Source organism: Camelina sativa, chromosome 4, assembly GCF_030686135.1.
Source record: "Camelina sativa cultivar CO46 ecotype springtype chromosome 4, ASM3068613v1".
NCBI lineage: Eukaryota > Viridiplantae > Streptophyta > Magnoliopsida > Brassicales > Brassicaceae > Camelina > Camelina sativa.
In genome coordinates, this window is record NC_141883.1 from 1,955,785 (window position 1) to 1,973,662 (window position 17,878).

The 17,878-nt window shown below is 36.0% G+C and overlaps 1 protein-coding gene and 1 long non-coding RNA gene across 2 annotated transcripts; one reads left to right on the forward strand and one right to left on the reverse strand.

Moving 5' to 3' along the window:
* Positions 1–12,462: 12,462 nt before the first annotated feature.
* LOC104783464 (F-box protein At2g02240-like) lies at positions 12,463–13,757 on the reverse strand. Its single transcript, XM_019244030.2, has 3 exons — positions 13,332–13,757; positions 13,131–13,246; positions 12,463–13,047 (listed from the first exon to the last, which is right to left on the reverse strand). Exons 1-3 carry the CDS (start codon positions 13,629–13,631, stop codon positions 12,672–12,674), a joined length of 792 nt encoding a protein of 263 aa, XP_019099575.1. The 5' UTR covers positions 13,632–13,757; the 3' UTR covers positions 12,463–12,671.
* Positions 13,758–14,581: 824 nt separating this feature from the next.
* LOC147945215 (uncharacterized) lies at positions 14,582–16,390 on the forward strand. Its single transcript, XR_015596118.1, has 2 exons — positions 14,582–15,000; positions 15,158–16,390. It is a non-coding gene; the product is annotated as an uncharacterized LOC147945215 (long non-coding RNA).
* The last annotated feature ends 1,488 nt before the right edge of the window (positions 16,391–17,878 follow it).

Here is a 17,878-nt window from a genome sequence, read left to right on the forward strand (position 1 = left end):
ACCTCAAGCTCTGTTCAAGCTTAATCCAACATACTCCAATGCTGTCAAGTCCTTAACTCCCATAAGCTCTCTCATTTCTTTAAACTTGGTTCTCCCTAATGATTTAGTGAGGATATCCGCCTTTTGATTAGTACCTGCAACATGCTCCACTTCTACCTGTCCGTTTTCAACGCATTCCCTTATGAAGTGATATGGCCGGTGAATATGTTTACTAAGCCCGTGGAAAACCGGATTCTTTGTCAATGCAATCGCTGATTCGTTGTCAATTCAAATAATGACCTTTTCAAACGAACTCCCAGTAATCTCTGCCAACAAATCTTGCAGCCAAATTGCTTGTTTTGCAGCTTCAGTCCCTGCCATAAACTCAGCTTCACACGATGACAAAGCCACAACATCTTGCTTTCTTGAACACCATGTGATCAGACTATTACCGAAGTAGAAAACATGTCCATAAGTGCTTCTTCCATCAACCGGATCACCACTATGACTAGAGTCACTGTAACTGATCAGCTTAGGCACCCTCGATCTTTCATAAGAGAAACCCAAACCAACTGTTCCCCTTAATTATCTTAAACACTGCTTTAACGCTGCACCATGTGATTCTCGCGAACTTTGCATACACCTGCTTAATATTCTAACACAATACAAAAGATCAGGCCTAGTATGAAGTAGATATCTCAGACAACCAACCCTTTTCCGATAAACTGTTGCATCGATCTCCCTTTCATTCTCTGCTTTCGAAAGTGTCAACTCTGTTTCCATAGGTGTGTGAACAAAGTTGCAGTTTATTAAACCAGCTTCCTCCAGAATCTTCAATGCATAACTTGATTGATTAAGCGTTATTCCTCTTTGATGTTGTTCTACCTTGATTCCGAGATAATATGACAGCATGGCGAGATCACTCATTTCAAACATAGACGACATCTCCTCCTTAAACCTCACAATGATCTCCAAACTTGTTATTGTGACAAACAAGTCATCAACGTACACTCCCACAACCAAGAGATTATGATCCGAGCTTTTTCTATAAACAGAGGGTTCCTTTGAGCATTTAACAAAACCAAATTCCATAAGTATTTGATTTAGTTTGTTGTTCCACGCTCTAGGAGTCTGCCTTAGTCCGTATAGTGCCTTGTTGAGTTTATACACCTTTCTCTCTTCACCTTTCTTGATAAACCCTTCTGGTTGACTGACATGTACAATCTACTTGAGTTCGCCATGGAGGAAAGCTGTCTTGACATCAAGATGATGTATCTCCCAGCCATAAGATGCATCAAGATTAACAAGAAGTCTGATTGTTTCGATCCTTGCAACTGGTGCAAACACTTCTTCGAAATCAACACCATATTTTTGGACATAACCCTTAGCTACTAGTCGAACCTTATACTTGTTGATGCTCCCATCCGAGTTTCTCTTGATTTTGAACACCCACTTCAGACCAATTGGTTTCGTTCCTATATGTAAGTCTACAAGATCCCAAGTTCTGCATTTTTCGATTGAATCAATCTCTTCCTCACAAGCTCGTCTCCACTCTATAGACTCCCTTGCTTCTTCATAAGACCTCGGTTCATTGTTCAAACAAAGTAATGCCAATTCCCCTTCTTCTACCGCAAGTTGAAAGCAAACATAGACTTCTAGGTACTTTGGTTTGGTACGGTGTCTCTTTTCTGCAACTTCAGGTATCATTGCAAGTGAATCTTCCATGTGTCTGGTCTCGCTGTCCGAGGTTTCACCAGTTTGCTCATCCTCTCCGGTTTCCTCGCTATCAGAGTTACTTTTAACAAAAGATTGCTCAGGTGACTCACGTTTTGTACTCTCTCCTTGATCATGACTACTTATCCCATCAATTGTGAACTCGAAGTTCTCATCTTTTCCATCGCTAAGGTTGTTCCTACTCCAGTTCCAGCCTTTGTTTTCGTCAAAAACAACATCACGGCTAACAATAATCTTCCTCGTTTCTGCATCAAGCAACCAATAAGCCTTGGAACCCGGTTCAGTTCCCAGATGGACAAGACTCGAGTTCTATCGTCTAATTTCTTCAAATGTGCTTTCTCTGTCTTGGCATATGTAATACATCCGAAGACTCTAACATATCCAACTGATGGTTTTCTTCCTCGGTAGCATTCATATGGAGTTTGATCCTTAAGTGATCTTGTCACAACTCTGTTTAGCAAGTAAGTGGAGTGTCTTACAGCTTCTCCCCACAAGTAATTTGGCATCTTCATGTGCTTTAGAATGGTTTTCGCCATTTCCATGAGTGTCCTGTTGCGTCGTTCCACCACTCCATTCTGCTGCGGAGTATAAGGAGCTGTCAAGTGTTGAGTGATTCCATAATCTTCGCAAAAATATTAAACTCAAGAGATACAAACTCTCCTCCTCTATTAGTTCTAAATGTTTGTATCTTTTCTTCTGTTTCCTTTTCAACCATAGCTTTGAATCTCTTAAACTTCTGTAATGCCTTGCTTTTCTCTTTTAGTAGAACAATCCACATGTATCGAGAATAATCATCAATAAGAAAAAAGATATATCTATTTCCAGCACTTGTAGATGGTGTTATGGGACCACAAAGATCTCCGTGTATTAGTTCCAGCTTCTTTGTTGCTCGAAAGGTAGTCACACTTGGAAACGTCTGCGTAGGTTGTTTTCCAAGCAAGCATGAACCACAAATCTCTTTTGCAAGAGATTTCTTGAGACCACCAATCACCTGTTCATTAGTGAACATACTCGACAAGGTGACATAGTTAATATATACCATTCTAGCATGCCAATTACTTAATTCACTTGCAACCGTGAGATTCAAACAAGCATTGTTCGTTAATCCCATGCTCACCTTATACAACTGATTCTTGGTTCTCTCTGTTTTTACTAGCAAGTTTCCTTCTTGATCACACATTGTAAGATGTTCTCCTTTCAATCGTACTTCACAACCAGCCTCTGTAGCCTGTCCTAGGCTTATGATATTGGTTCTTAGATCAGGGATAAAGTACACCTCCGACATTACTCTTGGCTTCCCATATGAATCAATAAATGCAATTGTCCCTTTTCCTTAGATATCAATGTTCGAGTCATCTCCGCATCATGAGGTGATCTGCTTCTTTTGTGTCCTTATGTTCATTCTCCTTATGTTCTGCTAGACCAAGTTTAAGAAACCTATATGGGAATTGTGAAGCAAAGTGACCTACTTTGTCACACCGGAAGCAGGCACGTCCAACTATTACGGCCACGTCCTCATCCTCTAAAATTTCTTCTACCACGTCCTCTTCCTCTATAGTCTCCGCTGTAATCTCGATTTTGTGGTTCTAAGTTAGTATACATCAGCTTGCTTTGGTCTTCTTCGACATCTTCTTCCTTTGAGATGTGTTCCTCGTAAGCTTTTAGCCTACCAACAATGTCCTCGAAACTTACAGTATTAAGATCTAATACTTGTTCAAGGGAAGCAACCATATGTATAAACTTCTTCCTTGGGAGACTTTTCAAAAACTTTTTAACAAGTTTTGATTCTTCTATGGTTCTCCGAGACAGGCAGTTTTGATTCTTGTATCCCAGACTTTCTTTGCTATACTCAAACCTCCAACCTGTAGAATCAGTGCCTCTGGTATAGATTGCAAGATCAAAGCTATGGCCAGATTGTTCTTATCACCATCGCTTACTCAGCTTCAATCACCTCCCAGACCTTTTTGACCTTAAGCACATAGCTCATCTTTATCGCTCAAACCGTGTAGTTAGTTGAGCTGAGCATAGGACATGAGATTGAAGACGATGCTCCTCCTTCTTTTGGTTTATCTCCTGTGACCGCAAGTTGTTTGTCCTTAGTATCCATACTTCCGTCTCCTGTCATCTTTTCTCTTTCTCACAGATTCTTGATCTTCTTTACTTGCTCTAATACCAAATATAGATTTAGCAAAAGATTTAAGAACAAAGACTGTTTAAGAATAACTCTCTTATTAGCTTAAAGAAAATATCTCAAAACTTTAAGCTCTCACACAATCTCTCAATCTTAATCTCTCAAAAACTTATATGTTCTGCAACACAATTGCATCCATATTTATAACACCAAAGAAACCTCTTAGTCCTAATCCTATTTTGAAATATGTGTTTAGATAACTCCTAAACAAATCCAAGTCCTTATCCCTCAAGAAACTTAATTCCAAATAGGTTTAGGATAACCTCAAGCTCTGTTCAAGCTTAATCCAACAATTATGTAGAATTTTGATATCAAACCAACTTGTTTTATTAACATTCACGATTTAGGTATTTATACACAGCCTCTATGAATAGGATAAGCTCAAAGATGCTAAACTAACGGACTACATGTCCTTATCATAATAGAAAGATAAATTATTAACATTATACGAGCTTATCCGCAACACTCCCCCTCACGTTGGAGTGTGAAGATCCTGAAAACAAAACTTGGACATAAGGTAATGGAACTGATCGCGACCAAGAGCCTTTGTAAAGATTTTCGCTAGCTGTTCAGTGGTACGAACATGTTGAGTAGTAATGATGCCATCACGAACTGCATCACGAACAACATGACAATCATTCTCTATATGTTTAGTATGCTCATGAAAGACCGGATTAGAGGCGATATGGATGGCTGCCTTGCTGTCACAGAACAAACGTGTAGGCGCAGCACGGTTGATACCAAAACCCTTTAGCAACTTATGCAGCCATTTAATCTCCTTAAGTGCAAAGGACATAGCCCGATATTCAGCCTCGGTAGAAGAATGTGAAACTGTATCCTGCTTCTTTGCTTTCCAAGAAATGGGCGAGCCACCAAGTAACACAACATAAGCACTTAAAGAACGATGAGTGTTTGGGCAGGAACTCCAATTCGAATCACAAGAGATATTGAGGGACAAATCCGTGCCCGCCTTAAGCATAATACCCTAACCAGGAGAACCCTTAAGAAACAGATTTAATTCTCTTGTGCCCTCATCTCAAAAATCATTTTCTCATATCTCCCTCCTATATTAACTTATTTATTTTCGATTTTTCTTTAAAGAAAAAATTGGTGAAAGACCATAAAACTTTGGGAAATTCTTATAATTATCAACCCAACCAAGTTTAATTTGGGTTATCCACCCGTTATCCACCAAAACCAGATCTACACTTTCTTCTTTCTTCTCGATTCAAAACTAGACATTTCTTCTTTCTTCTCCAAACAACTAAAAACAAATTGAACGATTTCTTCTTTCTTCTCTGGTCAAACATCTCATCTCCATTCTCAAAATCTTTATCAAATCTGATCTATTTCTTCATTTTCTGCTATTTTTCAAAGGTAAATCTATAAATCTCATCGAAAATTAGGGTTTATCAATTTAGGGTTTAAATTCAAAATTAAAGTCAAAATCTCTATAATATTTGTGTTTCTTTTGTTAATCCCACCTATAGCAATGCCTCCTAAAACGAAAAACGGTATAAATTCGAAGAAAATGAGATTCATGGATCCTCCAACAGAAGAAGCTCCTCCTTCGCCAGCCTCATCCGCTCCTCCTCCACCAGCCTCAACCGCTTCTCTTACTCCAACGACAATCACATCCCCTGAGCTAGTAGCAAAGGATGAATCAACTCCTCTTCATTCACCATCCAAAATCTCTCCTCCTCATCCAGTTGCAACTTCTCCTCCTCAACCAACATCAAACGAAGAACAATTGAATCCTCCATGGCTACCACAGGTAAATAAAATGAAATTTTGGTTGATGAATTTTGTATAGGAGCGGAATAGAGACCTTTGTGTTTTGGTACAAATAATTTTGCTTGTATAATTGTGGGTACAACTACGGGTACAACTATTCATTACAGTTGTATTTGTAGATTTGCAGGATAATGATGAGGATACTCAACCAATACATTCAGAGTTTTACTTAGACCAAAGCAATTATACAAAGTGTTGTAAGTTATCGTCAAAGTCCGAGGAGAACAAAACCATAGCTGAGTTAGATAAAATCCTTGGGGAAGATGAAAAGGATTGGTTTCATTCACACCCACAATTTCAGCATATTGGCACATGCATAGGGAGGAGAATCACAAGTATACGGGTATGTGGTTTCTTTTGCTTCGAACGGTTTCTATGGACAAAGATAGGATATGTTGGTTTGTGGTGAATGGAGTTCCCATCAGGTATTCGCTTAAAGAACATGGCCTCATGTGTGTTTTAAATTGTCGTATTTATCCACCAAATTATGAGAATTTGCGGAGTGTCAAGTTTGTAGAAGAAGACGCGCCAAATAAAATAGTGGTAAGAATCAAGGATGTGAAAGAAAAGCTACGCTCCATGAAAGCATGTGGAGACAGATTAAAGATGGAGATCCTCTTATTCTTAAGCACCATCAAAAAAGCATGGGTACATTGATCCTTTTTAACTTAGAATTGTGGATGATGTTGACGCATGTGAAACATTTCCATGGGGGAGGTACACATTTGACAACACGATTACAAACATCTTCCGTACGATGAAGCATTTTAAGGGTCATGTGAACTCATCATGGTGTTTTCCAGGATTTTTTAACTCCTTTGGAGGTAAAATTCATTTTTGAAGCATTTCTAATTCGTTTGAGTTATTGCTTTGATAATTTGTGTTTCTTATGATTAAATGTTTCTTATCTTGTGTAGATATTGGCGTGTGAGTGTATTCCTAATTTGAATAGTATGTTTCGAGTTGATGTAGTAGGCGCACTCACAAACTGTCCAAGGATGTGCAAGCAAAAATGGAGAGATAGTCACATGAAAGGCTATCCAATTGAAGATGTAAATAGCGCCCTTGGAAGTACAACAGTTAGATATAGTCATATGTTTTTTGTCTTGTGTAGATATTGGCATTTAAGGTTTGTTTTAATTTTGAAAATCTCAATATTCACATGTAATTCATAGCATTTTGGAACCTGAACTGTCGGAGGTTCCTCTTATGGCCAACATTACGGAAGATGATGAGATACAATCGAGTGATCCACTTGCTATGAGTTGGGAGCAGCATCATGTGTAGAAAAAAAAAAGATATGCTGGAAAGGACTACATGATTTAGATGTGGCTTCTTGAGGACGAGATATGACAGAAAAGCAGCAAGAAGATGAGATTATCCAACCACGGTCTTCCAAAGTTGTGAATAATCTTAAATCTCTTGAAAGTAAACTGATGAGGGCGATGAATGCTGGGTTTAAACTGCTCAATAAGAAGATTGATTAGCGGTATAATCTGTTAGACAGAAGGGTGAAAGATATTGAACTTTCTGTGAACGATGCATTGAATAGAGGTAAAGGGTTGAATCTTGAGGCTAGTGATGATTTGAACGGATCTGGTTCTGTGTTTGAGAAGGATGCATCAGCAGAAACTAGAGAAGAGGCTGGTGAAGAAGATGAAGAAGAAACAAGAGAAGAGGTTGATGAAGCATCATCATAAACTGGAGAAGAGACTGGTGAAGCTTCAGCAGGTGCAATATCAGAAAATGATGAGGTGGGTAGTGAAGAAGATGAAGCAGAAACATGAGAAGAGGCTGGTGAAGAAGATGAAGCAGAAACTAGAGAAGAGGATGGTGAAGAAGAAGAAGCAGAAACTAGAGAAGAGGCTGATGAGATGGTTGGTGAAGAAGAAGAAGCAGAAACTAGAGAAGAGGCTGGTGTAGAAGAAGAAGCAGAAACTAGAGAAGAGGCTGATGAGATGGTTGGTGAAGCATCAACAAAAACTAGAGAAGAGGCTGATGAGATGTTTGGTGAAGCTTCAGCAGATGCAATACTATACTAGGAAATGAGGAGGTGGCTGCTGATATAAGCAATGGCTGGATGTTGCTGAAGGTGAAGACTTGTGTTAAGAAGATGAAGAGAACAGACCAACCTTCAAAATACTTGAAGAGTCCGTATACAAAGGGAAAGAGGGGAAAGAAGGGAAAGACGTGAATCATAGTTGTGAGTGCAACTCGTAATAAATTACTTTTGGTACTTTTTTGTTATGGATTTGGTGGGATTGTATTTGGATGTTTTTGGTTTGGATTGTATTGGATGTTTTTGGTAATGAAATTTTTAGGTACAACTGAGACCGTTTTAAAATGAATTATTGAAATTTATTTATTAAAAGTGAATTTTAAACGGATTAAATAGAAATTGTGTAAAAAATGGATGAAAAAGAAATTTTTGTTATAAAAATGGATTAAATTGAAAATGTGGATGAACATGAATCTCATTTAACTCATTTACCACATGTTTTAAAAAATAATTAAATTTTGCCAAATTTTTTCATGTAATTGTACTTCAAACTTATAGTTGTAAAAGCATAAACATAGTTGTACAAGCATAAACATAGTTGTACTTTACTACTTTTACCTTATTACCAGTAGTACTTTACAATAAATTAAATTTTTATAGTTGTACTTTTCATATTAGTTAATTATATTACATTTTATACAATTTCATAAGATAATATGTCTAAAATAACTGATTTTCAGGTTTTGACATAATTACTTGGATGAAAATAGCAAAGTGACCATGAAAGCATTATGAATATTTGCTCTATGTATGACCATCAAAGTGACCATAAAATTTACATGGTCAAAGTGTCCACAATAGTTGTTCCCTTTGTATTAACTAACATAGAAATAGATGGATTTAATTGAATTTTAAAATTTAGTAATTATAAAGTTCAAAGTTATATTTAGTCGTACCTTATTTGTTAAGTTTTCAATTAAATGTAGGTGTACCCTAGTTGTAAATGTTACAGTCAGTTGTACTGTAACTGCAGAAACTAGTTTTGCAACAAAAAAACAGAACAATCGAGTCTTACAACAAAAAACTGTTACGAACATCAAAATGATATAGAAATTAATCACGGAATACATCATACAAGCTTCCAGTCGTAATTTTTCTCTTCTTTCTTCCATGTTCTCCTAGGGAAGGAATCCTCTCGTCCGTGGTCTTCCTCTTTTCTTTTTATTTTTATCAATCGGAGGAGGAAAAGCAACCTTCTCTCGTACCTGATCAGGTTGAACCCACTGAGACATATGTGGAACTAGATATATCGTTCGACAATACGCCAATGACCACTGATCCATCCAATAATATTTGGAGCATAAATCTTGTAGCTGAATCTCATTTTCTATATTCTTAGCTGCTTCCATCGCAGCAACTATTGCATGCTCACACAAATAATGATCAATATCAAATTGCTTGCAAGAGCAAGTTTTATTTTTCAGGTCCACCAAATAGCCAACGCCATCAACTCCGATCACATTGTACTCCAAAAAGTAGCTATTTAGTTCATTCACCGGTAACAACTTCGCATCTGCACATCTCGAGTGCAACACTTTCTCAACATAAGGCACCATCATTTGCGTAATTGGTGCATTTGCTGCTTCCTTTCTATGTTTGTTAAACCACTCTGCCAATTTATCAACAATAGAATCAATCATTGGTAAGAGTGATAACTGTCTCGCTTCTTTGAAAACACCATTAATCGATTCAACAAAATTGCTGGTGTTATGTTGTATCTTTCTCCTGAAAAATAACATCTTGCCCAAATACACAAAGTTGATCATAATCTGGCTTGCTGTGGACATCGTATGGAGAACAACCAGAATGAATAGAAGACGGAGTACGATTTATCAAAATTGCAGCCGTTAAAACTGCTTCACCCCAAAACTTAATTGGTAGGCTTGCCTGAAATAACAGAGCTCGAGCAACATTAAGGATATGGCGATGCTTGCGTTCGACACGTCCATTCTGTTATGGTTTCTCAACACAAGATGTTTGATGAATGATATCATTTTCATGGAAATAGGAAGCAAGACACATAAACTTTGTGCCATTGTCGCTAGGCACCGTCTTAACAGTTTTTCCAAACTGTTGTTCAATGTACTTTAAATTAGTGAGGACTCCTCAAACCTCTGATTTTTCGAGTAAAAGATAAGTCCACACTGCTCTCGAAAAATCATCAACAATTGTTAAAAAGTAAACAGCACCACAAGAGGATGGAACACGGTATGGTCCCTAAACATCACAATGAATCATTGAAAAACAATCTTGAGTTTTATTAAAACTATCGAGAAACACTTCTCTCTGTTTAGCTCGAAAACACACGTCACAAGACGAAGAACTAATAGTAGAGGAAACAGGGGTAAAATGAGGTAAAGCCGAAAGAACTAGAAAATCTCGGATGACCTAAACGCCTATGCCATAAAGCTTGATCAGGGATCCCTTTAGCCATATGAATCTTCGCAGTAGCTACATCCGTCAGGTAATACACACCATCACGCTCTCCACCACTTCCAATCAAAGTCTTCGAGAAACGGTCTTGTAGAAAACAAATTGTGTTAGTAAACGTAGCAAGACACTTTGTTGTTTCAAAATTTTAGAAACAGAGATCAAAGTGCAGTTTAATGACGGCACAAAGAGAACATTAGTCAACTTGACATTGTTCGAAAGTGGGAAAACGCCCACAATAACAGCAAACGATGTACTGCCACCAGCAAATCCCACCGGGCTATGTTGGATAGGCACGACATTGGATAAAAAGGATAGCGTCCCAGTCATATGGTGAGACGCCCCTGTATCCAAGATTACATCGCCAAGGTTAAGCTTACCGGACAATTTATCGAAACCCGCAGGACTTGAATTGCCAATGTTGGATTTGTCTTGGAGAAGCTGAGTTAAGGCGCGCAAGTGATCTTGTGTAAATTCTGGGAAAACAGGAGTTGGAGCTTGTTGCGTGAGCAGCAGCAACCTGACCGCGTCCACAACCACCACCGGTAGAACTAGAACCACGACCAGCTCTTCCTCGACCACCTGTACCACGACCACTGTTACCCTTCTCATTCTGTTCTGTCCACCAATCCGGAAAGTCAACAAGTTGCCAACATTCGTGCTTCTCATGACCGGTACACCCACAATGAGAACACGACAAACGACCCTTGCCTAAGAGAGAGTCTGGTCTGTTTCCACCAGAAACATTGGTATGGGCAAGAAAACCCACTGCCTCGTCCTTTTGTTCCCGAACACGAACAGAAGACAACCTCTGTTCTTCACGTATCACTCTGCTATAAATTTCACCAAGGGAAGGGAGAGGATCCATAGCGACAAGAGTAGTACAAAGACCACCATATCTGGATTCATCAAGTCCCAACACAAACTGATGAATCTTTTCTTCTTCCCTTTCTTTTGATGGCGCAGAGGTTGCTCCACAGGTGCACAAGCCACATGAACACACAGTGATCGGCTTGTAAAGTTGATATTCCTCCCACAACGAACACAACCTGCCATAATAATCGATGACAGACTGTCCTTCTTGACGACATGAGGCGAGTTGGGCTCTAATCTGATGGACACGCACCTTGTTTCCCACTGAGAAACGTTGCTTCAAGTCGGTCCACAGCTGATGAGAATTGGCGATGAAAGTGACAGTAGATCTCACCTTTGGCTCAATAGAGGTTTGTATCCACCTAACAATCATCGAGTTTACCGTCAACCAATTCTCAAAGTTGGGATCATCACGAGCTGGTTGTAGAATTGCTCCATTGATGAAACCAATTTTACGTTTGGCTTGAAGAGCATTAAGCATCTCTGTTGCCCACTCATTGTAGTTATCGCCGGTTAACAAAACAGATGAGATCATAGCCCCTGGGTTTTCGGAGATAGACAAAGTATAAGGAGACACCACCGGTGTTTCTGGTTGCTGTACCACAGTTCCAGATTTTAGTGCGGAAGCACTGCTTTCTTCTTCGTTGACCATTGTAACTTGTCACGCAAGACACAATCTATTAATCAAGAACAAGAGAAAGAAATGAAAAAAATAAAAATTTATGTGTTGTTTTAAGCAGATCTTAGCTCTGATACCATGTAGAATTTTGATATTAAACCAACTTATTCTATTATCATTCACGACTTGGATATTTATACACAACCTCCTTGAATAGGATAAGCTCAAAGATGCTAAACTAATGACTACATGTCCTTATCATAATAGAAAGATAAGTTATTAACATTATACGAGCTTATCCGCAAAGATGCATATTCCTTTGGAAGAAAGATTATATTAGAGACAGTCTTCCGGTTACTCATCAAAAGATGACAAACGAGAGACGACGATTTCTCCCACGCCTTTGCTTCTAGAATCAATAACGAGTTTTTGCCCCATTGACAAACTTGAAACATTTTTCCCCAATGGGTGCATCGATCTGATATTTTATCAATCGAGACTTAGTACATTATATGACTAGTCCGAAAGTCTCATCTGCCGTTATTTATATATAAAAAGCCTGGTCCTAAAGTGACAAAGTCGTCCTTAATTATATATTTACTAATGTCGTTATTGGCACTAATGAGCACGCACGTCTCTCCTCACAGCTCCATATATATCTCTTGGTTTAATTATGGTTAATTTTACAGATTTAGGAGTATATAAAACACTATTCAGGGCTTATGCCACATTGTCTTAAATCTGATCTCCGGCCGGTTGAAACTTACAAAGTCTACAAAAGAATTTTTTTTTTTGTCCATGATCAAAGCAAAGGACACTCTTTCTCTTTATTGAATTTGTTCAAAAGAGAATGATAAAACATCATAATCAAAAATGCAAACACTACATTAATCAATGAATCAAACAAACATTTTTTTTTACTTTCTTAAGATACATGATTGATACAAAAGCTTGTAACTGGAACCATCCAAGCCCTCTTCCATGGTACTACTTTACGGGCTTTTCGTAGGGCGGATATCAATTCCTTGAATGATCAAACCACGTTTCCAATAGGCATAATCAATCTCAATAATACTCAACACAATTTCCTCACAATCAAATTCAGTGAAGAATTCCCCAAGCTCTGTCTCCATCCACCCATCTTCCCTCTCCTCCAGTTTGGTTAGATTCTTTCTTTCCCACCTTTTGGTTACACGAGTTCCTTGTCCAATAAATCCAACTCCAATGTGCTTCAAACCGTGAAATCTATCTCTTGTCTTGTACACAATATAAGCCGAGTAACAAGTTTTGGGAGATAGGGTTTGAGTACTCATCACACCGCTTATCTTGAATGGAACTTCAACAAGAAGCTCTGGTACTTGATCAAACCTTCAAAACACATTGCGCAAAAAATTATCAGAGTGAGTCCATATCAATCAAATATAGCGAAAAACGTAAATTAAAGGAAGTACCTAGATTCAGGAATTGAGATCCATTGCCAAAAATAATGACTATCAAATGTGATCTCCAATTGCTTCGCTGATAACATGACACATGTCTTCCCACTCTCTTTATCTAAACATACACTCTTTAATTTTCGAAAATAAGTTTCGATAACAATATATATAGTTCAACAGCAACATTAATTTTAATACTCAAATAATGAGAGATACCTTGCCACCATCTTGGATATAAACAAGATTGTTGCATAGAACGAAGTATAGCTCCTTCTTTGATGAGAAGATTCTTGATTTAGGAATCAGAGATTGATGCCCCGGAAGAAGAAACTTCTCCCACACGCTATCGGAGTCAACCGCCGGTCCGAAGAGTTTTGAGAGGGAAACGGCGACGCAAGCGTCCCGTGGACTTGTTAAAGAGTATATGTGGGAGATGCATTCCTCCGGCAATGCCTCAAAAGGCGACGACTTGTACAAAATCTCTCCTCTGCCTTCAACGACGTGATCTTTCTCCATCGCTTGCGTGAGAATTATTTTTCTGACTTGTAAGAACTCGTCTTAACATAATAAAATATGACGATCCCAACTTATATTAAATTTTTCAGGGATTTGTTTCTGCTAGTGAGATGGTTCATTGGAAGAGTGGTTTAATATTGGTTTCTTATAGGTAAATAAGAAACAAAAATTTAATATAAGTTGTAAGAACGAGATGTTTCAAGAGGACGCATCTATATTAACATTTTTGAAGTACATTTTGTGTTATATTGCTTATTTAAAAAGTTTTTTACAACATTAACCCCTAAAAAAATTCCAAAAATAACATTGCAAAGAAACTCAATTACTAAAACTTCTTGAATCGACCAAAATTTATTATGTTTATTGCCATAAAATCTTGACAACATCTATACATTTTGATTTTTCCAAAAACAACTCTACCTATTAAAGTTTTATCCCATAAAATCTCTCAAATTTAAATGATACAACCAATTTTCCATAACAAAAGTTTACAATCTCTATAATTATTTTAACATTAATAAAGTTCCTAAAAACGAGAACCCAAATTTCGAATGATTAGAAAACCAATATTCCCAAATATTTAACTTTAGCAAGAAGAAATATATTTAATTCAGTATATATCTTCTTTATAAATTGAATATTGTTCTGCAATAATATCTTACTATATTAATTGAGAAGTACAAATATGAAACTAACCTTAAAATGTATAAAAATTACATTCAATTGCCATTAGAAAACTTTAATTAAGATTAACTAATTAATTAATTAAATATAATTAATTAAAAACGAAAATTATGGATACATAAAATAAAATAAATTATAGAAAATTAAAAAAAAATCTATTAGAATCAAAATTAATTCATACTTTTAAAAAGAAAATTAACAGCTAAAATTTTAAAAATCTAATAGAATAAAATCTATATAACTATTAATTTTATCAAAAAACTTTTCCAGCACAGATTGAAATTTTTATCAAAAATCAAATCGAATAAAATTGTAACTATATTCTAACTATAATTACAATATCCTCATCAAATCTTCGACCTATCAATATGTTAACTACACATGAAGATTTAATAGGAGAAGTAATAGGAAAAGGAAACATGATATACTACACCCACATTCATAATTAGTGGCGTATTATATTACTAGCATATATTATAACTATTTCCAAAATTGTAATATTTTCAAGATATTGTATACTTGATCATCAAGATTATCTCTACACATTCACACAAAAAAAATCCTACGATCTTTTTATAGTTTAAACACTATAAATACTTTCGGTTTACAGCAGCTAATATCACCACACCCATCTCACTTTTTCATAGCATACGCAAAAAAAAATAACTAGTCCAATTACGTAAAGGTGATTATCTGTTACTTCTTATGTTTTCTTTATTTCATATGTTATCATAGATTTCTTTGTTTTCATCCTGTCATCGGTTACAATTAGTCTATTGCTTATTATGTGATCCAACTATCATTATGATTATATTCACTGAATATTATTGTTCTTTGTTTAGGAGATGTCATTGGCCAAGTCGGTAACATTGGGGAGATTGAGATCCCGAAAGCAAACAACAAACCAACTAATAAACTTAATTTTAAATTGAAAGATGAAAAATGAGTTTTAAGTGAATAGTTATGTATAAATATAAGCATGTAATCATTTTCTTTATATGAGATTGTAACATCCGCGAACTCAAATCCCGATTTAGGGATTGCATCGACCTATGTGCATCGGTCGATGCAAGGTTAGTTTTCTGCGGACGAGTTTAAGTTAAACGTTGCGTTTTGGGTTAGGAAAACCCTTAACTCGAGTTTTTGTCTCATTAGTCGTGTTTAGCCGCTTTTGAGAGAAAATAAATGAGAGAAAAAGTTTTCTAAGTGTTCTTGAGTGTTCTTGGTGATTTATGGTGATTGGAGGCGTTTCCTGTAGATATTTGTAGCTGAGATCGTTGTAGGAGCTTCCTAAGAGCTTGTGTTCTTGCTTGTTTAAGGTTTAGAAACTTCTTGGCAAAGGTAAGTGCATGACCATGGCTTATCTAAGCTGGAGATCTCTCTGATTTGCTTGTTATGTGTTGTTAGGCTTGCTAGATTGTTATTTGGGACGTTATGAAGCTTTCTTGTGGCTTGGGATCAAGTTTTGTGGTTGTAGAAACGAAAATCCGGCGAGAAGCTTCGAGGGAAAACGATGCTCGGCATGTGCATCGGTCGATGCAAGTGCGAGGACAGCGCGCAAAACCTTAGGATTTTCGTGTTATGTTGAGCATGCGTCGGTCGATGCAATGGGAGTATAGGTCGACGCATATCATGCATCGGTCGACGCAACCCCAACTGGTGTCGGTCGATGCATGCTTGGTGTCAGTCGATGCAGGGTCCTGGTTTGTTATTGTTGATTGTTGATTGTTGGTTGATGGTTAGGATGTCTCTATTGCTTGTGTGTATAGTCCAATAGATGAGAGGATTGCCTTACTGAGTGTTTATAAAATACTCATGCATTGCAATTTGTCTTTGTGGTGCAGGTAAAGGCAAAGTGTGATCGTGGAATCAAGGCAATGAAGAGGAGGATGTTCTAGGGATTCGATTGGTTGTTGTCTGACATTGCTAGGTTGCTAGAGTTGGATCATTAGAAACATTGCTAGGTTGCTAGTTCTATGATTCTTGTTGGTTGATTTTTGGTTATTGTTTATGATATAATTATTGAATTATTCTTGGATATTAATTTGATATTGATATTGGTTATTTCCGCTGTTGATTGTGATTGTGATTAGGTAGCTAGTGGGTATGAGACCACTAGTTGTAATTTATTTATTATTTTTTATTATTTTTTATATATTATTTATTTATTTTAAAAAGAAAAAAACTGGTGGGATCGAGATTTATCAAATTTGTTTTGTTTTTTTTTGTCATAGTGACGAGAGACTTGGGTGTAACTTGTAGGGTTCACTTGGTTATTCAATAAAGTATTTTCAGAATACTTACAACCTACTTTATTAATTCAACTGATTGAATGTCAATTCACTTATTAATCTGCCTATAACTAACTAACCTGGTAATTCGTGTTTGGGGTTTAGGTCATACTTCCATCTCTTTCATATTGTTAGTTGCTATCAGTGTCAACCTGTATAATACAAAACCCCGTATCAACTTAGTTTTTTGTTAGGTGAATGTAAACTTTATGCGTTACTCTGCCATAAAGTTGCTAAGGTGAAATAGCTTTTCAAGAAGTCGTTTCTTATAATACAACTAACCTTATAATGGGTCGATATCTAATCTCTTTGCACAAAAAAAATAAAATCAATTAGATTCCTAAAATGTCTATACCAATTGGTTTATAATTTCCTAAACCAATTTATATATTTAGAAACTTAATACACTTAATAACATATGCCAAAAATATGTATACAATATTTTTTCTTTTAAAAACTCTAATATTCAATAATAACTATAATTTGATATGAACAATTAAAATCTTTAATAGTTACTAAGATGGTGATAAAAATGTAAAAATAATTATTTCACGGATTAAATCTAATAAATTGTAGTATTTATAATATAATTTATCCCGCTGTATAATGTATAATAACTTTATTGATATAATTTTTTCACGGATTAAATCTAAAAAATATTAAACTTACGGGTTAAATTTAAAAATACTAAAATTTTTAAAATATATTAATGTAAAAATAGTTTTTCACGGGTTAAATCTAAAAAACACTAAAAAAAAATTTTATAGCCATAAAAAAAATCAATATGGTCATAATGTAATATTACTATAAATAAAACTAAATAGTTGTTCCGTCATGTCAGTAGTATATAGCTGGTCAAATTTTAAAATTAACAATTAAAATACAATTATACAATTTTAAACACTAAATAAAAGAAATAAAACAAATATAATTTTTAAAAATTTAATTTTTTTGTTATAAAAATATTGTCTCGCGATATACAGTAGATTAAAATCTAGTATTTTATTATTATAGTAACATAATAAAATATGACGATTCCAACTTATATTATTTTTTTCATGGATTTGTTTCTGCTAGTGAGATGGTTCATAGGAAGAGTGGTTTAATATTGGTTTCTTATAGGTAAATAAGAAACAAAAATTTAATATTTAATATGAGTTGTAAGAACGAGATGTTTCAAGAGGGCGCATATTTTATTATTATAGTAGCATAATAAAATATGACGATCCCAACTTATATTAAATTTTTGTTTCTTATTTTACCTATAAGAAA